The sequence below is a fragment of the Saccostrea cucullata genome, unplaced genomic scaffold, assembly GCF_032062105.1.
Source record: "Saccostrea cucullata isolate Sc308-1 unplaced genomic scaffold, CSIRO_AGI_Scuc_v1 ctg1879, whole genome shotgun sequence".
NCBI classification, from domain to species: Eukaryota; Metazoa; Mollusca; class Bivalvia; order Ostreida; family Ostreidae; genus Saccostrea; species Saccostrea cuccullata.
Window position 1 is genome coordinate 19074 of NW_026937458.1, and position 21460 is coordinate 40533.

Consider the following 21460-nt stretch of genomic DNA (forward strand, 5'->3'; position numbering starts at 1 on the left):
ACGGACCACGAACATGCTACATCATAACATGTTTCAAACTGTCGAAGTCGAGGCGACTGTATTGTTGGCGGCCAAGTTAAAGTTACTAGTGATAATTCGGAAGAAAAGTAATGACTACGATTTGACTCAGACAATTTATGAATGTTACTAATTAATGTATAAGACGGACCCCCCCCCCCCCCCCCCCCCCCCCCCCCCCCCCCCCCCCCTTCAACCTGCTTACCCACGAATCACAATGCAAAAATTATCTTTTGAATATATGTAATATAACAAAAGTTGATTCGCTTGCAGCATACTTACTTTCTGTAACAAAATTGTCCAGTTTGTGAGAAACAGTCAATCACTTTCATTTTCATTGTCTCCAATTTACAGACAAGTGTGTTTTAATTTTTTTAAAGTGTAAAATAAGATAAATTTTAGTGACAATAGGTATTGGGTGTGTATAATTATTGTTTTAAATATAGACAACTTATATACAACTTTGTTAATACAAATATACACTCAAACATTAACAGTATTACAGGAAAATGTGGCAATATATTACTTCTGGAAGAAGGAAATTAGGGGGGGTCCCTTTAGTGTAGAGCTCATACCACGAAAAGTAATGCGTCAACATATAATTTTTTTAAGCTTATTCTTTTTCTTAAATATTATTTAGTAAAAATAATGCAAATTTACGAAGTTTGAGTCCATAATTTTTTTTTAAATGACCGAGATTGACCTGTGAAGCATATTTTCTCATATTAAATTTTGATACGTTACCCTAACAAAGTGCATCTATTTATAATAATTCATGCAAAACAATGATTATATATTGTTTACTAACATTTTTTTACTCTATTTTGAATATTAAAGTTGAATATTTAGACTTTAATTCATTTATATACAACAAAATCTAGGATAGGTAAATTTTCAATATTTTACATTTCGGGGTATATACTCCGATAGGCAATAGAGGAAAAATAAACATGTCGACATATATTTTTTCTTGTGTCTTTCCATTGCTGGGATGTATGTCTATCTTATAAAAGCAGATTTTTTAAGATTGAACCCATTTAGTGCCGAGTGTAGAACTACCTTAACGTAAATTAGTTTTAATACTACGCATTAAATTACTTCACATTTGCTCGGTGTGAACGCTAAGCGAAGCTAATTCGAATTAACTTCTGACGCATGCGTAATGGCAAAATTCAGTCAAATGCCACTTGGCAGTGGTCAGCTATACGTTCTAGTGCTATTTTTGAGTAAAAAACTAAGGAAAATTGTGTTAATCATTAAATTGTGTATACAGACACTTTGCCATTATGTCAAATGGATCTGCTTCTGCATAAGGTGACATGATTTGCAAATGACGTCATAATAGCCGTGCTGACGCCAGGCTGCAGAAGTAAAATTTTAATTCGCATTAGTTCACTTCGCATTAGCTGAACACAATTTAATTCACAATAGTTTGATTCGCATTTGTTTATTTCGCACTAATTTACTGCGAATTAATCTCTTCGTGTGAACAGGGCATTACTTTCCATAAAAGCGTCAAGCTCTCCCTAATACATCAAAATATAAAAACTGATTCAAAGAACCTTGGATTACAGGCAAAAAATTTAAAGTAGTAAGTGGTTTAAAATGTAAACAAAAAATCATTTTTTGTGACAATTGTTAATGTTTTATTTCTTTAAATCTTAGGAATGCTCTATTCTAAAGAGGTGATTTATAGCTGCAGATGTGTAGCTCTCCGGAAAAATTATATTGATAGACTGGAGAGCTACAGAGCCACCATTGAAAAAACTGCATATTTATTGCGCACAAAAAAGTGCGCTCAGTTCTCGATTTATTTCTCCATGTTTTTAAACTGTAATCTAAAAATATTACTAACCGTGTGCTCCTAACATATCCTTTTGCTGTTTCCACAACCGACATTTCTCATAATTGTTGTTAATAGTCCTCCTGACCCTGATATTGTAATCATCGAACATTTCGCTTATTAACACTACCGTTTTGGTTTCAAAGATAATTCGGTCCAATATACTTCATTCAGATGTAAACTACGAGAGTAATTGATTGAGGATAAAGGATTTTTTTTTTTTTGGAAATCTTTCCTTTTTTGCAATTGAGGTAAGAATTTGGAAGTATTAATCAAGAACCGAGCGCACTTTTTGTGCACAATAAATATACAGTTTTTTCAATGGGTGGCACTGTAGCTCTCTGGTCTATCAATATATTTTTCGGAGAGCTACAGATCTGCAGCTAGGTGATTTACTAACAATGCTATTTTAAATGTAGGATTACTTATTTACATGCCTCTGCCCTCAGATTAGAACTAACATTGGGAAAGGTCGAGGAAACTCGAAATTTTGATTGTCGCATTACACACCTGTGAAGGAACTTGCGCAGTCCTTATCAAGCCTAGTCCTAATCTACAACAATTCATCGTCAGCTTTTACACCAAACTACAAAATGGAAACATTATCTCTATAAACTGGACCGGTTTCTGTCAGCAAACCTCATCGATCGGTCGGGGTCATTGAAGTGGTGCAAATTTGTGGACGTCAAACCCGATGAAAATTATACATGGGGGGGGGGGGGGGGGGTTAGGAATCTTAAGGACATACACAAACGTACATATACAAAAAATCTACAATGTACCTTCCCAATTGATTATTTTCTATGAAATTCTAAATGTTGAATTATCCTAGTTCCATATGATGTTCTCACAGGCACATGACGTTACTTATTTTTCTTTTTATCTAAAGAAAAATAAGTAACGTCAGGTGCCTGTGGATGTTATTGCACAAAAATAAGCATAAATTATCAGAAGTTTTGACTAGATAAAAATTATGAAAATTAAAGTACATTAAAATTAGCATAAGTAAAGCTTTAGCTTGTAGAGGAGGTGCACAGAATTATCATACATAATCAATTACACTTGTCCTCACATTGTCCTTAAACAACTGGAAATTTTTAAATGAACAAAGAATTATAAAAATTAGTTTAAAACTACGTTGCGTATTCATGTCCTTAATGTAATGTGGCATTGTGAGATTAACTTTCGTAAAGTCCACCCATAATGATCCAGCTGTATAGTCACCCAACCAAACAGTTTGTTTCAACTATCTGAATTATTCATACAAGCTCAAAAGTTCATTTGAATAATGCAAAATTGGAACAGAGCATGCAAACACAAACCTAAAAAAATTGCTGGATCTGGTACCATTGAGGAGTGAGCATCCCCTGCCGACCTGTCACCCCCTCAGTATAGATAGACGAAATTTTCGATGATCTCAATTTCAGGGTCAGGAGGGCTAATAACAACACACGGTTAGTACTATTTTGAGATGACAGTTTAAAAACATGGAGAAATAAATTGAGAATAGCGCACTTTTTGTACGCAATAAATGTACAGTTTCTTTTTCAATAGGTGTCACTGTAGCTCTCCGGTCTGTCAACATATGTTTTCGGAGAGCTACAGTTCTGCAGCTATTAGAGGTTTTGGGCTTTAAAAGTCGTAACAGGTCCCAGATGTATCAGACTCTGTGGTATCTTTTATTTCATTTTTTTGCGCACTTTTGGGGAGAATTTCTCCACTTACCAGCATCGGTCAAATAAATACCTTTCACTCCCTAATTCTAGGTACATTATTTAACTTTTTTTTTTTTTTTTTTTATTGGCTTTCACAAGTACACAAAGCAGACTATATATATATATAAGCAAAGCATATAAACACATGTACACGGTAAATGTCTTGATAATTTCGTTCGTTTACAGCAGTACAAAGTTTACTTGTATACGTGAAAGTTATTTTATTTTATTTAAAAAAAAAGGGGGGGGGTCAGCAGTAGTAGAAAAATGCATTCAAATGTTTATAATTAGCTAATGTAAATCCTTAAAATTAGCATATAATTACATTTTACCATAAAAACAAATGATTTTTTTTTTTCAAAGTACATCACAGATTTTTTGCCAGTGCCTTTCATATTCCATATATTTACAACTTTGTAATAACAACACCTTTTCTGTAAAAATTCTCTCTATAATCCTCTTTATTAGGATGTCGATACTTAATTTTGGAATAATTTTATATTTACTAGCAAAAATAAATTGCTTTACAGTAAGTATAATCAAGTTTTGTAATTTACAAATATTTCTGTTCTCGTATTTACCAAAAAGTATTGATATTTTATCAAAACTACAATGCATCTCAAAATTGTCCAAAACCCATTCTTCAATCCTACACCATAAATCTTTTACTTTGAAACATTCTACAAACAAGTGGTCAATTGTTTCTATGTCACTTAAACAAAAAGTGCAGGCTGGTGAGTCAATCAACTTCAATTTAAAAAAAGATAATAATTTGTTGGAATAATTCTGTGTAATATTTGAAATTGGAGCCAGTGAAATTTGGATTCCTGAGTAACTTTGAAAGGAAGTTCAAATATTTTATTCCAATCTGCTTCATCAAAGAAAACATTATTTTCATTCCATTTTAAAAGAGAACTGATTGGCTCTCTCTTGTTATTTATAAATATTTTATACATATCCTTACACCCTTTATTACTTCTATAAAAAATGAAAGTTGAATGTGGAATATTTGGTCCAATAACCTTTAATCTTTTAATGTCCTCTATTCCTGCATACTTCAGTCTTTTTAATATAGCCCTCTTAAGACCATTATATTCAACAAAATTTGTTTTCACTTTTAAGTTTACTATGGTATCGAAGCTTAAAAAGTTACCATCATTATCAAACATTATTTAACTTATTTGTATAATTATCTTATCCACCTCCCAACCAACTATAGTTGTCTTTACAGGCAATAAACTCGTTTGACGTGAATTTTCAGCAATCTAACGAATAATTTTAAATAATCAAGCGAGTTTATCACTTGTAGAGACGACTATAAAAGGGTTGGTTGAATAATGTGTCTAGAATTAGGAAGTGAAAGGAAGTTAATTGAACGATGCTGGAAAGTGGAGAAATTCTCCCCAAAAGTGCGCAAAAAAATTGCACCGTAAATTGGATCTTTTTTGCATTACGAGATCTGTAGCGTTATGGTCAAAGACAAATATACAAAACCATAACGCTACAGATCTGCAGCTAACATTTTTTGCCCGATAAAAATATACGTATGCAAGAAATCTGTTATTTTGATACAGAGGTAATGTGAACCTTTTTGTAGCGGTAAATGAGTATATATATACAGCGGTGACGACGATTTTGAAGAAAAAAAATGCTGTAATGATATGTACCCGGTCTCTTGATGTAGGAGATAGATCTATTTTTGGAAATGTTCCAAACTTTAAATTTGCATGGTCATAGCTTTCGAATGGTTGGAGCTTTTATATTTTTCACGTGTATTTCGTGTACTAGTATTCAGGGGCCCGTTTTACAAAAGAACTTACGACTAAGACCAAAAACCTCAGATTATTGTAAAATTTTGCAAAATTAATAGTTCTCATTGAAATTGTGTAAAAAATATCTTATCACATTCCTTTTAATAAGTTTAAATTAATTTTCGATTTAATGTTAATCAAAAAGTTATATGAAAAATTAAATTTGGTCCTAAGTCGTAAGTCCTTTTGTAAAATGGGCCCCAGACCTTTTTCCTAGCACTTGTATTTTTGACCTTTCAACCTAAAAATTGCAATTCGACCAACTTTTGAAAAATTTAAACCTTGACCAGAACTTTTGAACGGTGGGTGCTAAGACTTTTGTATATCACATGTATTAACTTGGGTATCAACATCTTTCACCTTATGTCCTCGACTTTGGAGTTAAATCTACATTTGGAAGAAAAAACTTAACCATGCCTATACGTTTTGAATGTTTGCTGTTTGGACCTACATGTGAAATATATTGGAAATAGCCTTAGTGCTGTGTAGCAACCGCTAATGATATAAAGCCGCTTAATGATACAAATATCATTGAAGGTTGCAACTGCTTAATGCTTTAAATTATTACATAATTGGTTGACCTTTTCAACCATTAATGCTAAATCGCCGCTTAATGAAAGAATTATATCATTAAGCGGATGCGGATGGCAACTATTAATGCAATGATGAATGACATTGCAACGCTTAATGATGTGTATCATTAAGCGGTGTTATACCATTAGCGGTCGCTACAGTACTAACCATTCAGAAAATATCGCCGAGGTTAGAGTTTTCTTTTTCAAAAAGTAAGTCGCACTCCAAGGTCAATGTTCTGAGGTAAAAAAAAAATCCTTTGGAAAAGGCCTTGTCAGAAGTATTGCAAGATCGAAACATGTGTTTTTCTCGTAAGTTGTAACGGGAACTTTCTTTGGATATCAAAATTTTCAAATTCATAAACTTGGAGTTTGACCTACATTATTTAGATAAAAATATAAGAAAGGTGTACCAGAAAAAACATTTAGGCTCAGGAATAGAAGGTATTAATTAATAAAAAAAAAAACAAGAATAGTATTTTCTTTTAATTTTCTGATTTATTGTTTGAAATTGAACACTGTTTGCAGTATGATAGGATTGAACATAGTTAGTACTGTTACCACAGAGAGGTTCAGTAAGGATACATATCTGCTTTTTCACCTTTATCTCCTTTATCCCCCTTTGGCCCTCTATGTCCTCTGGGACCCGGTGGTCCTTTGGGTCCGGGGTGACCTCTCGGTCCTGTATCTCCTTTAGGACCTTGGTCCCCCTTGGGTCCGACTTCTCCCTGGGGCCCTGGGTCTCCCTTTTCACCTTTCTCCCCCATGTCGCCTTTAGCACCTTTATCTCCTTTCTCTCCCGGCTCCCCGGGGTCTCCCTTGTCCCCTTTAGGGCCTTTATTTCCCTTGGGACCCATTGGGCCCTGTATACCTTGAGGGCCAATATCTCCTTTATCTCCCTTTTCTCCCCTGTCTCCCTTCTCTCCTTTATCCCCTTTAAGTCCAGGGTGCCCCCGGGGGCCAGTGGGTCCTCTTTCGCCTGGGTCACCTTTTGGACCTCGAGGGCCCCTGTCTCCTTTCTCACCTCTGTCCCCCTTAGGTCCTTGTTCACCTGGATCTCCAGGGTCACCCTTTTCGCCTTGTATACCAGGAGGGCCCGTGTCTCCTTTTGGCCCTCTGTCTCCCTTAGGTCCTCGTTCACCGGGAATGCCCTGGGGTCCCTGATCGCCCTTCTCGCCCTGTGGACCTGGATCCCCTTTCTCCCCTCGTTCACCCTGAATTCCCTGTTCTCCTCGTTCACCCTTTTCTCCCTTTCCCCCTTTCTCTCCTTTCTCCCCTCGAGGACCGGGTGGACCCATGTCTCCTTTCAATCCGGGAATTCCTCTGTTACCCTTACGACCCGGCAGGCCCGGTATTCCGGGATGCCCTGGAGGTCCTTTATCGCCCTTTGGACCTGGAGGTCCTGGGTGGCCTTTAGGTCCCACTGGTCCTCTCATTCCTGGGTCGCCTTTCTCTCCCTTCATCCCGGGCTTGCCTTTAGGCCCCACTGGCCCAGGAGGTCCGGGTTCACCTTGCGGACCTGTGATTAAATAACATCACTTAGATAAGACGTTAAACAAAGGAAGATATTTTTATATATATTTTTTCTTACACATTCTTTAAATACATAATGACATTTAAAAAATCTTTAATTCATGTTTTATAAATGTCAAATGTAGGAAGCCGATACTTTAAACATGTAAACTTTAATGCTACGTTTAACAATTTTTTTTAGAAAAGAGAGCAAGCTGTTCTCTACGAGGGTTGTCCCAAAATTCCGTAGACAAGCGTTGTTTTTTTAGGAATCTTATGTCATACATTAATGAAACTTCGTATATAGATTAAACAAACACTATCTAATGGATTTATCGACAAATATGGAGTAACTACACAAATTATTCCCATTTAAAAGACATATTTCATTGTCTGGTGTAGGAAAGCGGCGCAATACCCAAAAGTTGCCATTAAAATTTGGTATATCATATTTAAAATCCTAAGGAAAAGTAATTACTACCTCATATTTTTTAATGGAAATGAAAATTCTTAATGTTGCTTTATTAACTATATTTCCTCAAATTTTGGTGTTAGTGCTTTGATAAATATGAATTTTATAACGTTTTATATACATGGGGTTGAAATCCGAATTTTTGAAAAATGGCGGTTGCGTTGGCCCAGGCGGCGCACTGGACTAGGATGAAGTGTTTTAATCGTGAATTCACTCTTACAGAAATGTTCCAGTCATAAATGTTTGGTTGACTAGGAAACTTTTTCTCGTCCTTAGTATTTACAATGACTAAAACGGTTTCTCTATGTATATGTGAATAACAGTAACTAAAATAAAAGACAGTGCAGAGAAATGGGCAAGAATTCCATTGTGCAAATTCATTAGGGAAAACAGACGAAAAGCCCATAGAAATAAAGAGTTTTCAAATTATTATTATTTTATACCTGTACATGCATATACTTTGTTTTACATATTTTAATGTTTGATCATATAGTAATTAAGATATTTTACATTTATAACCATAACCGTTTCGTTTAATTTCAGAATTTGATTCTAGTAACTAAAATATTTTCTCCAAAAATTTGAACCGTTGACAATTGTTCTTTTTGACGTTGGAGATTGCTCCGGGTGTCAGAGAACTATATCACTTCACATGATATTACTCGAAAAGTTTTCAAGTCAATATGATAAAACTTCGTAATTTATCTGCCAAGAACATGGTTTATCCACCCTGAAAATTTTATAAAGATACGTTAATTTCTTAAAAAGATATGAGCTCAGTCTACGAAATTTTGAAACAACCCTCGTATCTTGTATTTTGGGATATAAAAATACAAGAAGCAGAATTAATCATACCAGTAAGATCTTAAAAGAATATTGATAATTTAAAACAGAATATGCCACTATTAAATAATATTTTTCAGCTTTATTATTTAATGAGAGGCTTAGAATTTACAAATGACTTTTAGTTTTTAAGTCTTTAATCGGACCCTATTTTCTTTACTTTTAAAAATTCTACAGGATAAAACTATTCTTTCTTTGTTTCGTCTTTCCATTTTTTGGAAGCTCTAAACATGAAGAATTTTTTTTTGGATTTGGAGAAATATATATTATATAGTGCTTGAATTCTGCAAGAAAAATATTCAAAGACAATGGACTATGCGTGAACAGAAACACAGTGGTTTACATGTACTTACATTGAGAAAAGCAATGAAAACTAGTGCTAATTGTAACGGGGACCGTTACAGATGATCCCCAAACGCTCCCCAACTCCCTTTTGGTGTCATATTCCCTGTAAGCTTCATTAAATAAGACAAACTCTATGCATCTGAGATTTTAACAACATTTTCAAAGAAGTGTACAAAAATCATTTAAACTTTAGCATTGCACGCGTTCACATGTGAATGCATTTGCGTCCTGACCATATCATCTTGTCTACACAATCTATATTTTTAATACACTGAATATTAAAGTATTTAATCCAAAAATATTTAAAAAATACGCTCATTCAAGTGTATGTTTGATTTTACTCATTTCACGTGCACGCACGTGCATACATGAGCATGGTGACCATACCTTCTTGTAGAAGTCCATTACATCTATCTATGTTCTAAATTCCATCCCGTTTGGGTGAAAACTAAGGGAGTTATAGCTGTTTAAAGTTTCAGCCAATCAGATTGCAGCACATGTACACGCACGTGTACGCATGTGCATGGTGACCATACCTACTTGTAGAAGTCCATTATATCTATCTATATTCTAAATCCCATCCTGTTTGGTTGAAAACCAAGGGAGTTATAGCTGTTTAAAGTTTCAGCCAATCAGATTGCAGCGCACGTGCATGCACGTGTTTTCATGATAATTGCTTTATTTCGTGTTATAGGATATCCTAATGCATGACTATGTTCAAAATTTCAAAGGATTTCGTCAAAAAACAAGAAAGATATTGAGACTTTAGTTGCAGCCAATCAGAGCGAAGTGCACGTGCATGCGCGTGAGATCTTGCTATTTTCACCATGTCGTCATGTCTATACTACTAATATATCCTCACATTATGAGTTTCAAAGCATTTCATCTAAAAAAAGAAAAGTTGTGGCTATATCTATTATATTGGTCATTTCACGTGTTGCTCGTGCACGCTCTTGCAAGCACGTGCGCGCAAAATGACCTTGATTCCGCAAATCTACATAACATGTCTACTAACCCTAAAAAGGTTTTACCTACATCGGACGAACAGTTTACAAGATCATTCCCGGACAAAAAAGTTCCAGGAAGAAGAAGAAAAATAATAATAATAATAACTAGTGCTTATTGTAACGGGGACCGTTACAGATGTTCCCCAAACGCTCCCCAACTCCCTTTTGGTGCCATATTCCCTGTAAGCTTCATTAAATAGGACAAACTCTATGCATTTGAAATTTTAACAAGATTTACCCAGAAGTGAACCAAGTTCATTCAAATTTTAGCATTGCACGCGTGCGCAAGTGAATGCATATGCGTCATGACCATATCATCATGTCTACACAATCTGTATAGTTTAATACACTGAATATTAAAGTATTTAATCCAAAATTATTAAAAAAATACGCCCATTCAAGTGTATTTTTGATTTTACTCATATCACGTGCACGCACGTGCATACATGAGCATGGTGACCATACCTTCTTGTAGAAGTCCATTACATCTATCTATGTTCTAAATTCCACCCCGCTTGGTTGAAAACCAAGGGAGTTATAGCTGTTTCAAGTTTGAGCCAATCAGATTGCAGCGCACGTACACGCACGTGTACGCATGTGCATGGTGACCATACCTACTCCTAGAAGTCCACTATATCTATCTATGTTCCAAATCCCAACCTGTTTGGTTGAAAACCAAGGGAGTTATAGCTGTTTAAAGTTTCAGCCAGTCAGATTGCAGCGCACGTGCATGCACGTGTTTTCATGATAATTGCTTTATTTCATGTTGTAGGATATCATAATGCATGGGTATGTTCAAAATTTCAAAGGATTTCGTCAAAAAACAAGAAAGATATTGAGAATTTAGTATCAGCCAATCAGAGCGAAGCGCACGTGCATGCGCGTGAGATCTTGCTATTTTGACCATATCATATTGTCTATGCTACTAATATATCATCAGATTATGAGTTTCAAAGCATTTCATCCAAAAATAGAAAAGTTATGGCTATATCTATTATATTGGCCATTTCACGCGTTGCACGTGCACGCTCCTGCAAGCACGTGCGTGCAAAATGACCTTCATTCCGCAAATCTACATAACATGCCTACTGACCCTAAAAAGGTTTTACCTAAGTCGAATGTGTAGTTTACAAGATCACTCCCGGACAAAAAAGTACCCAGGAAGAAGAAGAAGAAAAATAATAATAATAAGAAACAGAGTAAAAACAATATGTTCCCCAACTTCGTTTGGGGAACATAATAATAAGAAACAGAGTAAAAACAATATGTTCCCCAACTTCGTTTGGGGAACATAATAATGGAAGTTAATTACTCATTCATGGCCTAATATATATACAATGCTAAGCATTTTTTAGTCTATCACAAACTGTGTAATTGAATGTAAATAACAATTTCGTTTATCTCACTTCTAGGGACAAATCACTCTAACAGCATGTAGCTGCCCTTCAATTAGAACTCTTTAGTGTGCAGTATTTAGAGCTTCCTTAAGATTCACCATTTATGTTCATTGAGACTGCTTACCTTTGATGTAGTGTTTGGAACACTTTGACACAGCATGCTGAAGATGTGAAATGAGATCCTGTAAATGCTGGACCTCTGCTTTAAGTTCTAAGTACTGTCTCCGGCATTTGTCCCATTCCTTATCGTATGCCCTCGCGGCAGTCTGCCACGCGAGACAGAAAGTCACTACTACAGCTAACGTGAGCTACATCGTGGTCCGCTAACTCACACACCTAAAACAGTCAGGGGGTTTATATAGGATCTCACAATGTAGCTCACCACCAGTCCAACAGGCCAAGCAGGGTTCATTGTGTAATCAATCGAGGAGGAACATGCCCTCATTTACATAAAACATAACTTGTTAATGGCGGTAATTCTTTATCGTATTAACTTACAGAACTTAAAAAACCCAGTTGTTGATTTATAGATTATGATTTATGTTTTCTTTTGACGGCTGTTCAAACTTGGTTTTCATAGTAGAATACACAACAATGAATGATCAGAAGTTTGCAGAAATTCCGTGTTAGTCCGGTTCTGGGATATAAACAGCAGCCAATCAGGAAAATGGTGGAAATTTCAATTTTCTTGCCACCCTTCACTTCAGGGGATATATTTTTGAATTCATACTGATAGCACCAATTATCATTTTGAGATAGTTGTTATGTAAATAAAGTTTAGTGTTCTGCATATGAAATTGCATATAGAATATATTTCAAATGTTTCTAAAAAGGGAGACTTTATCAATTGAAATTGAGACTTTATCAATTGAAATCTTTAAGCGACACTGATTTTTAAAATTTGACTGTTTTGATTGACAGCTAGCAAAGCTCTGTTTGTAGAGAAAGATCAAAGGCCTGAAGGGCACGCGAGTTGACTCGCTCGAGTTAACTGAGCTTTTTCATACATCTGGACACCATACCTTAAATTCAGTTTATTTTGCAAATTAACAGATTGAATATTATATATCTCTCTCGAAAATAAAGTGTATACAAGGAGTAGCTCGCTGTATGCGAACCAACTTAAAAAGTATTGAAAATAAGAAATATGACTGTAGGCTGTATCATGGTACATCACAAAAATAGCAGCCTAGTCCGTAATAGGAAACACACAAAAGTGCAAGAAACATTTAATATACCAGTAGTACTACAACAAGATAGTAAGCGAGTAAACATTGATTGAATATAGAAATTACGTCAAATAGTCATAAGAAGTGAAGAGAATGGCAGAAACCAAGCGAAAACGGCCTGCCAATTTCAAGTTTGAGATGCCAATTACTGAAGGAAAAAAGTAGTCTTGTCCGATTTATAGAAAAAAATACTTCTTAATAAAATAGCATAGTTTTTTGACCTATTTCAAGTATGCTGAATCCGAAAAAAATATGCTAGCCTTCATGAAAATGGATTTAAAGAGGTAAAAATGGCGATTCAAAATGGCGGACATCCAATTCTTCTAATTTTTTCTCAATGTCGTTCAAAATGGAGAAGTAATGAGTGAATATCTAACTTAGTGTAATAAAACTATGAAAAGGATAATAGAATGCTAATATTATTAGTTTAACTCAGAAAATTTAGTCGTTTCTACACTTAATTCGAATTTTCTCTGATTTATTTGTCTATTGTTATATATTCTGCTTTGTTCAGGATTTTACATTTGCAAATATCCATACACTACAGAATTGTATTTTTTTCCTCTGCATCTCACTATTCTACAATTGAATGACGGTGCAATTGTAAGTTAAAAGTCAAAATGTCAATAGAAGTGTTGACTAGATCGAAGTCAAGAATGACTTAAGCCTATTGGTACGAAAGCTTGTACATGATAGGAATCACGAGGAATCTGCAGACCCTCTTAAATTGCATAATTATACAACTTTTGGCACCAAAATATGCACACAATGTGATTCCAGATGATAAAAGTAGATAATTTTCTTGCTAATAGAATAACCTTTCTACACTAAATGACAACAAATCGACAAGAGCTACATGTCTTGAATATCAGAGATTTGATTGTCTTGAAAAGCGGGAGGGTATAGTAATCGGTATGTCCGTCCGTCCGTCTGTTACGATCTTATCCCTAATGGTTTTGTCTACTCATCAAGATCTAGCACTCCTATAAGTTTGGTGTCTTAATCTGTTACAGTTTAAGAGATCTCGTAATGTTAACTTCTTATTTTGAGGACAGGAAGTGAATTTTACAAAGATATTTGACGTTACTGTAGACATTTTCAGTTTGAATAACATATCCAAAAATCATAACAAATTCTTTATCTATAAAAATATTTATGGGAAAGAAAAATACTCAAAATATGAAGTTTTTCTCTTATAACTGTAAGTTGTCGTTTTTGTTTCCGGTGGGACTGACATATTTCGAAACTACAAATAAGATGCTATAATATGATGCAAAAAAATTTCAAGAAAGAAAAGTTGAAATTTTCGATTTCTTTGATCACTTCCTGTGACGACCGGAAGTGACGGCGGACAATCTTAACCCAAATGGGCTCGCCTACTCATCAAGATCTATTACTCCTATAAGTTTGGTGTCTTCATCTCTTACCGTTTCTGAGATATGAATCAGACAAAATATTTCTGAACAAGAGGCCCAGGGGCCACATTGCTCACCTGAGTGAAAGACCTTTACTTGCAAGAATTATGCAAGTAGATGTTAGAGTATGGACTCCCTCTTTTTACTCATTTACTGTCATTGGGCTTGATCTAAGTATAAAATTGGTACATGTAAGAATGGCTTTCTTTTCAAACAGTGCTTAATGCCTACCTCATTATCAATTTAGTCAGAAAGAGGTGAATATCAGTATTTCTGCAGAATATAGCACTTGTACCGTCAACTCTGAAGTGTAATATGCTATTATTGAAAAATAACAGTTCTCTCCTTTTTTTGGGGGGGGGGATGTAACATTAGCTATGATAGTTATAATAAAAACAGAAAATGTTAATAAGATTTTACTTTTATTTCTTTACAAAAATTAACAGATTTGGTGAAAATGTATCAGACAATTGGTAGATAATATAATTATAACTAAGAAGCGATAATAACAATCAACTATCTAAATTTTATATGACTTCAACAGACATACACTGTATATGCACACAGTATCAGATATGCAATATTGCAACAATTTTGTGACAGAAATGTAAAACTTCCTGACAAGAACATTTAAACATATATGCTTTGTAAACATTTCAAAAATTTGTTCAGAGGAGAGTTGAATACATCAAAATGATCATTTGAAAGATGCAAAATACACTGTATTTATTTTTAAGTTCACTTAATGGTAAATCTTTCCTTTACATGAACATAACGAAAGCGAAAATGGGAAAGATTGCAACTGAAAGTGAATAATTATATGATGATCAACAGACTCTGACTTTGAATATCAACTAGTCTAATATTTTGAAATAATTTTTAATAAGTAACATTTAATTGGAGAACCTGCAGGAATCAAATTACCTAAACTTGATGGTAATATTCCAAAATGGAATGATTAAGATCATTGCAATCAATAATTTTGATTTTAAGACCAGTCATGAGAAATTATTGTGATCCATTTTTTTCCTTTCTTTTATAGGAAAAATTGTAATGTTATAAAGAGGTAGGTTTACCTCCCTTTACGGGCTGGCCATTAACCCCCTCTTTCCATACTTACCTGGGTATAAGGGTTTAATATATAGTTAATTCTCCTTAGATTATAATATTATGGTGGTCACATATTAAATATCTCAATGCTGGAGAAAATTAAATATAAATCAATTAATATGGAGTTAATTGAAATCAGCAATATACTAGTTCACTTAGAATAAGTTGTCAGTTTCTCTCTGATTATGCAGGTTGTTTCCTATTCTAGACAGGTAACTAAGCTAGTAAAAGTACTTAATGTTTAAAGCAATTGCTGAATTTTTTGAAATACATAAATACAATAAAATTAAACACTTTAAGGCAAAAAAAAAAAAAATAAAATAAAAAAAAATAAAAAAAAATCAAAAAAAGATAAATAATCAAGTCAAAATATTTCAACACAATGTTTCACATATACAGTAAACATTATTTCAAAACAAAATGATGTAAATGATTTGTATTTTAAAAAAACATCTCTAACCGAGTTGTGCTTTCAAAATGTATCAAATTCTAATTCAGCTACAAAGCTACAGGAATAAACAAGTCACTCTAAACAAAAATCAATAAGTTTGCTGGATGGTCATGATCATTAAACTAATTTTTGAGAGCTTCAGCCTTAGTATAAAATCATAGATATAAATGGCTTTAAATATATAGCGTGTGAACATTTGCAAGTATTTCATTTTAGGTGCATCTATTGGTTAATTTGTTGACCACCCACTCTGTTTGGAGCCTCAGCAATTAATTGTGATATCTACAATACTGCATTAGGTTGATTATAAAGTAATTACATAAAGACTTGAATTACATGTATGATAAGAATATTGACACTGAAATTGTTATTACATTTGCTCTGTTAAAAATATTAATTCATATACACTGTAAAAGTTTATACTCTCATGTACTCCAGTATTGTTCTGCAGGGACTAAATGACACAAGACACAGTCACATTAATAAACTTACAATATTTCTATACAGCAATTTTTTCATGAACAGATTATGCCAATAATTCTGTGAATTTACTTCATAAAACTATAGAATACAGTGTTGAACATAGAAGTATATCAAAGATACCAATTACTTGATGCAAGTGTATATTTCTAGTACTATTATCTCTAATCATCATTTAGCAGAACTCATTTTTTTCATTAAATTAAACTTTTAACATTAACAATTCATGTAATCTCAAAATATTTCATGTATATTAAAAATACCAAGTTCATGATGTTCATGTGTCATTAAAAAAGAATTTAAACAGTAAGGGTAAAACTAACTCACAAACATCAACACAGTATATACATAATTTATGATAAAATATTAACACAATATAATACAATGATCATCATTTTTTTGACATGAATCATTGTCATGTTCCTTAACATGCAACATTCAATTATTTTGTACATTTATTAATTGTCTGTTGAAAATTAATCCACAATAAAAAGTCATATAACAGTAATGAAGGATTCCTGTTTAGTCCAACTGTTTTATGATCAGTAATGAGCTGTTTGCAATTTTGTTTAGGCTATTCCATCATACATATAATAAAAATAGTTTAAATTATATATATGTTAAAAAAACAAACAAAATTTTACATCAAGTAATTGGTGGCTATAAGATACTGTATACAGGGAAATATTCGCCCCATTTCATTTTTCCCCTGTCATCCATCTAAATGGTAGACAAATTTAAAACGGGGTAAATTAAAAGAGCACAGTATGGTTTCTTCAATAAAACTGTGACTAGTGAAAATTTTAAACATTACAAAATTGTGTGAAAGGGTGAAAATAACAGCCTGGGCGAATATAACCCTGTATACAGTAATCAATGTACCAAATGTCACTAAGTGACAGTGGCACATTGGTAGCTGGGAGAGGGGACAAGATGACGTATCTCCCCCAAATAAATACTCATGCGTCCCTTATATCAGATTTATAAAGTATATATACAGTAAACCATTTTATGGTCTGACCAATATGCCTTAATCACATCAGTTTCACAATGAGGGAAGTTTGTGAAAATCAAATCAAGTTGTGAACCTGAATCATGAGTTACCTTTTTTACCAATTGTGTGAATTTTAAATTAAACTTCATAAACTTCAGAAATTCTTTCTGACCTGAAAACAAATAAAAATTGAAATCTCCAAGAATTATCAATTTTTTCTCTGTGTCTACAAAAGGTTTTAAGTGTAACATAACTTCACGTTCAAATTCTTTCAAAGAACATGCTGGGAACTTGTATAAAACAACTATCTGCACTTCTCCAAGGTCTCTGAAATTTATTAAAGCTATGATGAATTCAAGCAAAGTGTTGCTAAATTTCGAGATACATGTGATCGAATGGTCTTGTTTAACGTATAAAGCTGTTCCATGATGAGGACGATTGCTGTCACTTCTCTTTTCATGATTAAGCAAAGTCAAGTAACCTTCCATCATAAAATTCTGTTCATCATTGATGGTTAATCTTGTTTCTGAAAAACCAATAACATCTGATGCTACAACATTGGGTTCATTTTTAATTTCATCGAAATGTTTGTGAAGAGATCTTGCATTATTAAACATAATTTTTAGTTTGTTCTGCTCTGTTTTGTACAATGGAAGATAACACAGTTTTAGAGGTGCATCCTTCCTCATTCTTTCCATTTCTTCTACAATTTTTTCATCCACAGTTAATGCTTGCTCATTGAAATTCAGAATATGCAACTTGTCAACAGATCTAACTCTACTAAGAGCTACATAATGAATGTGGGGTGTTTTCCTTATCCTTGACTGAGACAAATCTACTACAATTTCATCAACAGTGCAGCCCTGAGCCTTATGGATTGTCTTACCAGCAGCTGGTCTTAAAGGAAACTGTATTCTTTGACATGTAGTTGAATTGAAAACAAAAGATCACTGACAGTCAAATATTGGTGTCCAATCATCCATAATATCATCATGGAAAAGATGTCTGTATTTCTGTCGAGCAATTCTCCCTACTGCAGAATCTAAAAACTTCACCCACACTATACTTGGCCTTGATACACCAGGTAATCTGTTTTCAACAAGAAATACAGTACATGATGAACCATTTGTCAAGCCATCAGTAACATCAATATTAACTGTAATGTCATATATCATTCCAATGGCTACAGTTAGTCTTGTTATTGCAGTTTTGCTTACATCATCTTGATTTTGCAATGAACTGAGTAGTCGGTCTTTCACAGACTTACTGTGGTCTTGGAGGACACTGTCAACAGCTTTTACAATGACTTTTTCACCAGGAAGTTGCTCTATAAGTTTATTGTTATATTCATCTACTTTGGCATTCATTGTGAAAAGATGGGGGGCATTGTGTGGATAATTTTGACTATTTTCAGCAATGATGCACTTGTGAATTATATCCAAGTCCTCAGAAGTCATCTCATTGTGACGAAGACGGTTCAAAAGCTGTGCGAATTCTAAATCATCCTTTTGTCGCATTACTTCATCTAACTCAAAGTGAAGTTTTCTTTCCAAAGATTACATGCAAGTGCTTGGGCATTCTGTTTTAAATCCTGAAAAATCCATCCATCCATGATTGGTTTAAGTTGAAAGAAATCTCCAACAACAATAATACTAATGTCTCCAAAGGGCCTTTTCAAACCAGTAAGAAGTTGTAATTGTAATTGTAATTGTAATATACAATTTATACAGCTCTCTATCGATTTGAGTCCTCTAAATCGCTTTACAATTAAGAATTAAAATATATCAAAGAGACAGTAATTAAAAATACAAAAATACATACATGTAAATAAAATTTGTCATGATGTCACTGTCCAATTATAAAACTACATTTATACTTGTCAAAATTTCTAAGTCCCCACTTCAAAAATTTAAAAATTGAACAAACCGTTTAAGGTAGGTATTTGAATTTCAAAACATCGTCTGCTAACGTAAAAACCAACAACATTACACAAAAGAAATGGGAATCGCACTTGTGATTAGTGGACCGTAACCGGGTTTGCTTACAATGAAAATCTCGTGTTCGATTGATTTTCCAGTCGCATGTTTAAAACGTGCTCTATTTTTAGTGTTCTCTATACTTAGTTACAAATGAAAAACATAATAAAAGTTCTGTAAAATGCCGCGTATGTCAGTGGAAGAACGTTCAAGAGCGGTTTGCATGGTTCAGGCTGGGCGCAGTTTGCGAGAGGTTAGCTTTCATTAAATATTGATACAAAATTTCCTCACATTTTTATATAATTGTTTTTATCAAAATAAAAGAACTGAATTAACTTCATAATCATTGTTGCAGGTTCACGATATTTCAACAGGGACCATAAGACTATCCGGAAACTAGTCCAAAAATTCAACGGAACCGGAAGTGTGACAGATCTACGACGACGGCCCAAACGGCGCGTGACGACCCGTCAACAGGACCGGTACATATCAGTTTCCCATTTGCGGGACAGGCTTTTGACGGTACGAGCTACTGCAAGACGTACACTTGGTACTCATGGAAGGCCCCTCAGTGACCAGACGGTAAGGAACAGGCTCAAGGAGACAGGATTAAGTGCAAGAAGGCCTTATGTAGGGTTAGTGCTCTCTGCAAGACATAGGCGACAGCGTTTAACATGGGCACGACGCCATCTGAGGTTTACGCGAGCGGACTGGGGTCAAGTGCTTTTTACAGACGAATCCAGATTCAATCTGAGAAGATCAGATGGTCGTTCCCGCGTCTACCGGAGAAGAGGTGAGCGATACGTAGATGCATGCGTGCGGGAAAGAGGGCAGTTTGGAGGGGGTTCTGTCATGGTTTGGGCAGGGATATCTTTGCATACCAAAACACAGATCGTACCAATCCATCAGAACTTAAACGCTGTGAGGTATCAGCATCTTGTACTGCAGCCTGTTACCATACCTCATATCCAGGCAAATAGAGGAATGATCCTAATGCAGGATAATGCTACTCCCCACACAGCCAGAACAACCCAACAGATGTTACAACATCACAACATCAGGGTACTGAACTGGCCCCCATGCAGTCCCGACCTAAATCCAATTGAGAATGTGTGGGACGAACTTGACAGGAGAATTAGGCAACTTCCACAGCAACGGAACCTGGCGGAACTTGAAAGAGATTTGGTAAACACTTGGAATAACCTTCCACAGAGGTTTTTACACAATTATGTTAATTCCATGAGGAGTAGATGTCAGGCAGTTATTCGAGCTAAAGGGGGACACACTCGCTATTAATTGAGACTTTTATTTTGTAGAGTACCTATTGTCTTTGTTCTTCAATTAAACGATGCAAACAACGATTAAAAAGAAAATGTTTTTTTTCCAATTTATGAGAGGTTTTTCTTTATGTCAAACAAATCTTTAGTCGAAATAAAGTGATACAGAAATAGTAGGCGACGAAAACCTAGGTGGGGACTTAGAAATTTTGACTAGTATATATTTAAAAGAGAATCACAGATTAAAGGCTAGCTTAAAAAGGTGAGTTTTAAGATCCTTTTTAAAACAAGGCAGTGAAGCACATTCTCTAAGGTTAAAAGGCAGTGAGTTCCAGAGACTCGAGGCGGCCTTGTCTAAACGACGGTCTCCGTATGTTTTAGTGCGTGTCCGAGGTACCTGGAGTAGATGTGCGGATTCTGAACGCAGTGATCGTGGCGGGTTGTAAACAGTTATGATTTCTCTCAAGTAGGCTGGAGATAGGCTGTGAAGGGATTTGAAAGTGTACAGAAGGATTTTATATTGTATTCTATATTCAACTGGGAGCCAGTGGAGTTGGATTAGAGTTGGAGTTATTCGATCAGATCTTTTGGAGCGTGTGATTAGTCTTGCAGCAGTATTTTGTACTCTCTGAAGTTTGGCGATATGGTGGGTAGGAACGCCGTATAGCAATGCATTGCCGTAATCTAGTTTAGAAGTTACTAAGGAATTAACTAGAGCTTTACACGCTTCGTCACTAATATAGGAACGGATACGACCAATTCTGCGAATGTTCATATATGCCGAGCGTGAAATTGAGATGCATTGCTTTTCCATGGATAGGGTTTTGTCGAAGAATACGCCTAAATTTTTTTTTACAAAAGATGCATCACTAACAACACAACCACCAAATTCTAACTCAAAACTCTTCATATTTGTAAGTCTTTGTTTTGGTGCGAAAACGATAAGTTCGGTTTTGTCTTCGTTTAATTTGAGGAGGTTGGCACTCATCCATT

General features: G+C 34.7%; 1 protein-coding gene across 1 annotated transcript; it reads right to left on the reverse strand.

Moving 5' to 3' along the window:
* Positions 1-6531: 6531 nt before the first annotated feature.
* Positions 6532-17912, reverse strand: LOC134248234 (collagen alpha-1(XXV) chain-like). The gene is made up of 4 exons (XM_062730647.1): positions 17696-17912; positions 17325-17386; positions 11660-11801; positions 6532-7478 (listed from the first exon to the last, which is right to left on the reverse strand). Exons 1-4 carry the CDS (start codon positions 17910-17912, stop codon positions 6532-6534), a joined length of 1368 nt encoding a protein of 455 aa, XP_062586631.1.
* Positions 17913-21460: the final 3548 nt, after the last annotated feature.

What these genes read in the sequence shown, in the direction of transcription:
- LOC134248234 (XM_062730647.1), bottom strand. Translation starts at nt 17,912, where the DNA reads ATGGAAAGAATGAGGAAGGATGCACCTCTAAAACTGTGTTATCTTCCA. An exon ending in TCACACAATTGGTAAAAAAG is followed by an intron (nt 11,802 to 17,324) that starts GTAACTCATGAT and finishes CTCGCGTGGCAG; the next exon opens with ACTGCCGCGAGGGCATACGA. An exon ending in TTCCAAACACTACATCAAAG is followed by an intron (nt 7,479 to 11,659) that starts GTAAGCAGTCTC and finishes ATTTAATCACAG; the next exon opens with GTCCGCAAGGTGAACCCGGA.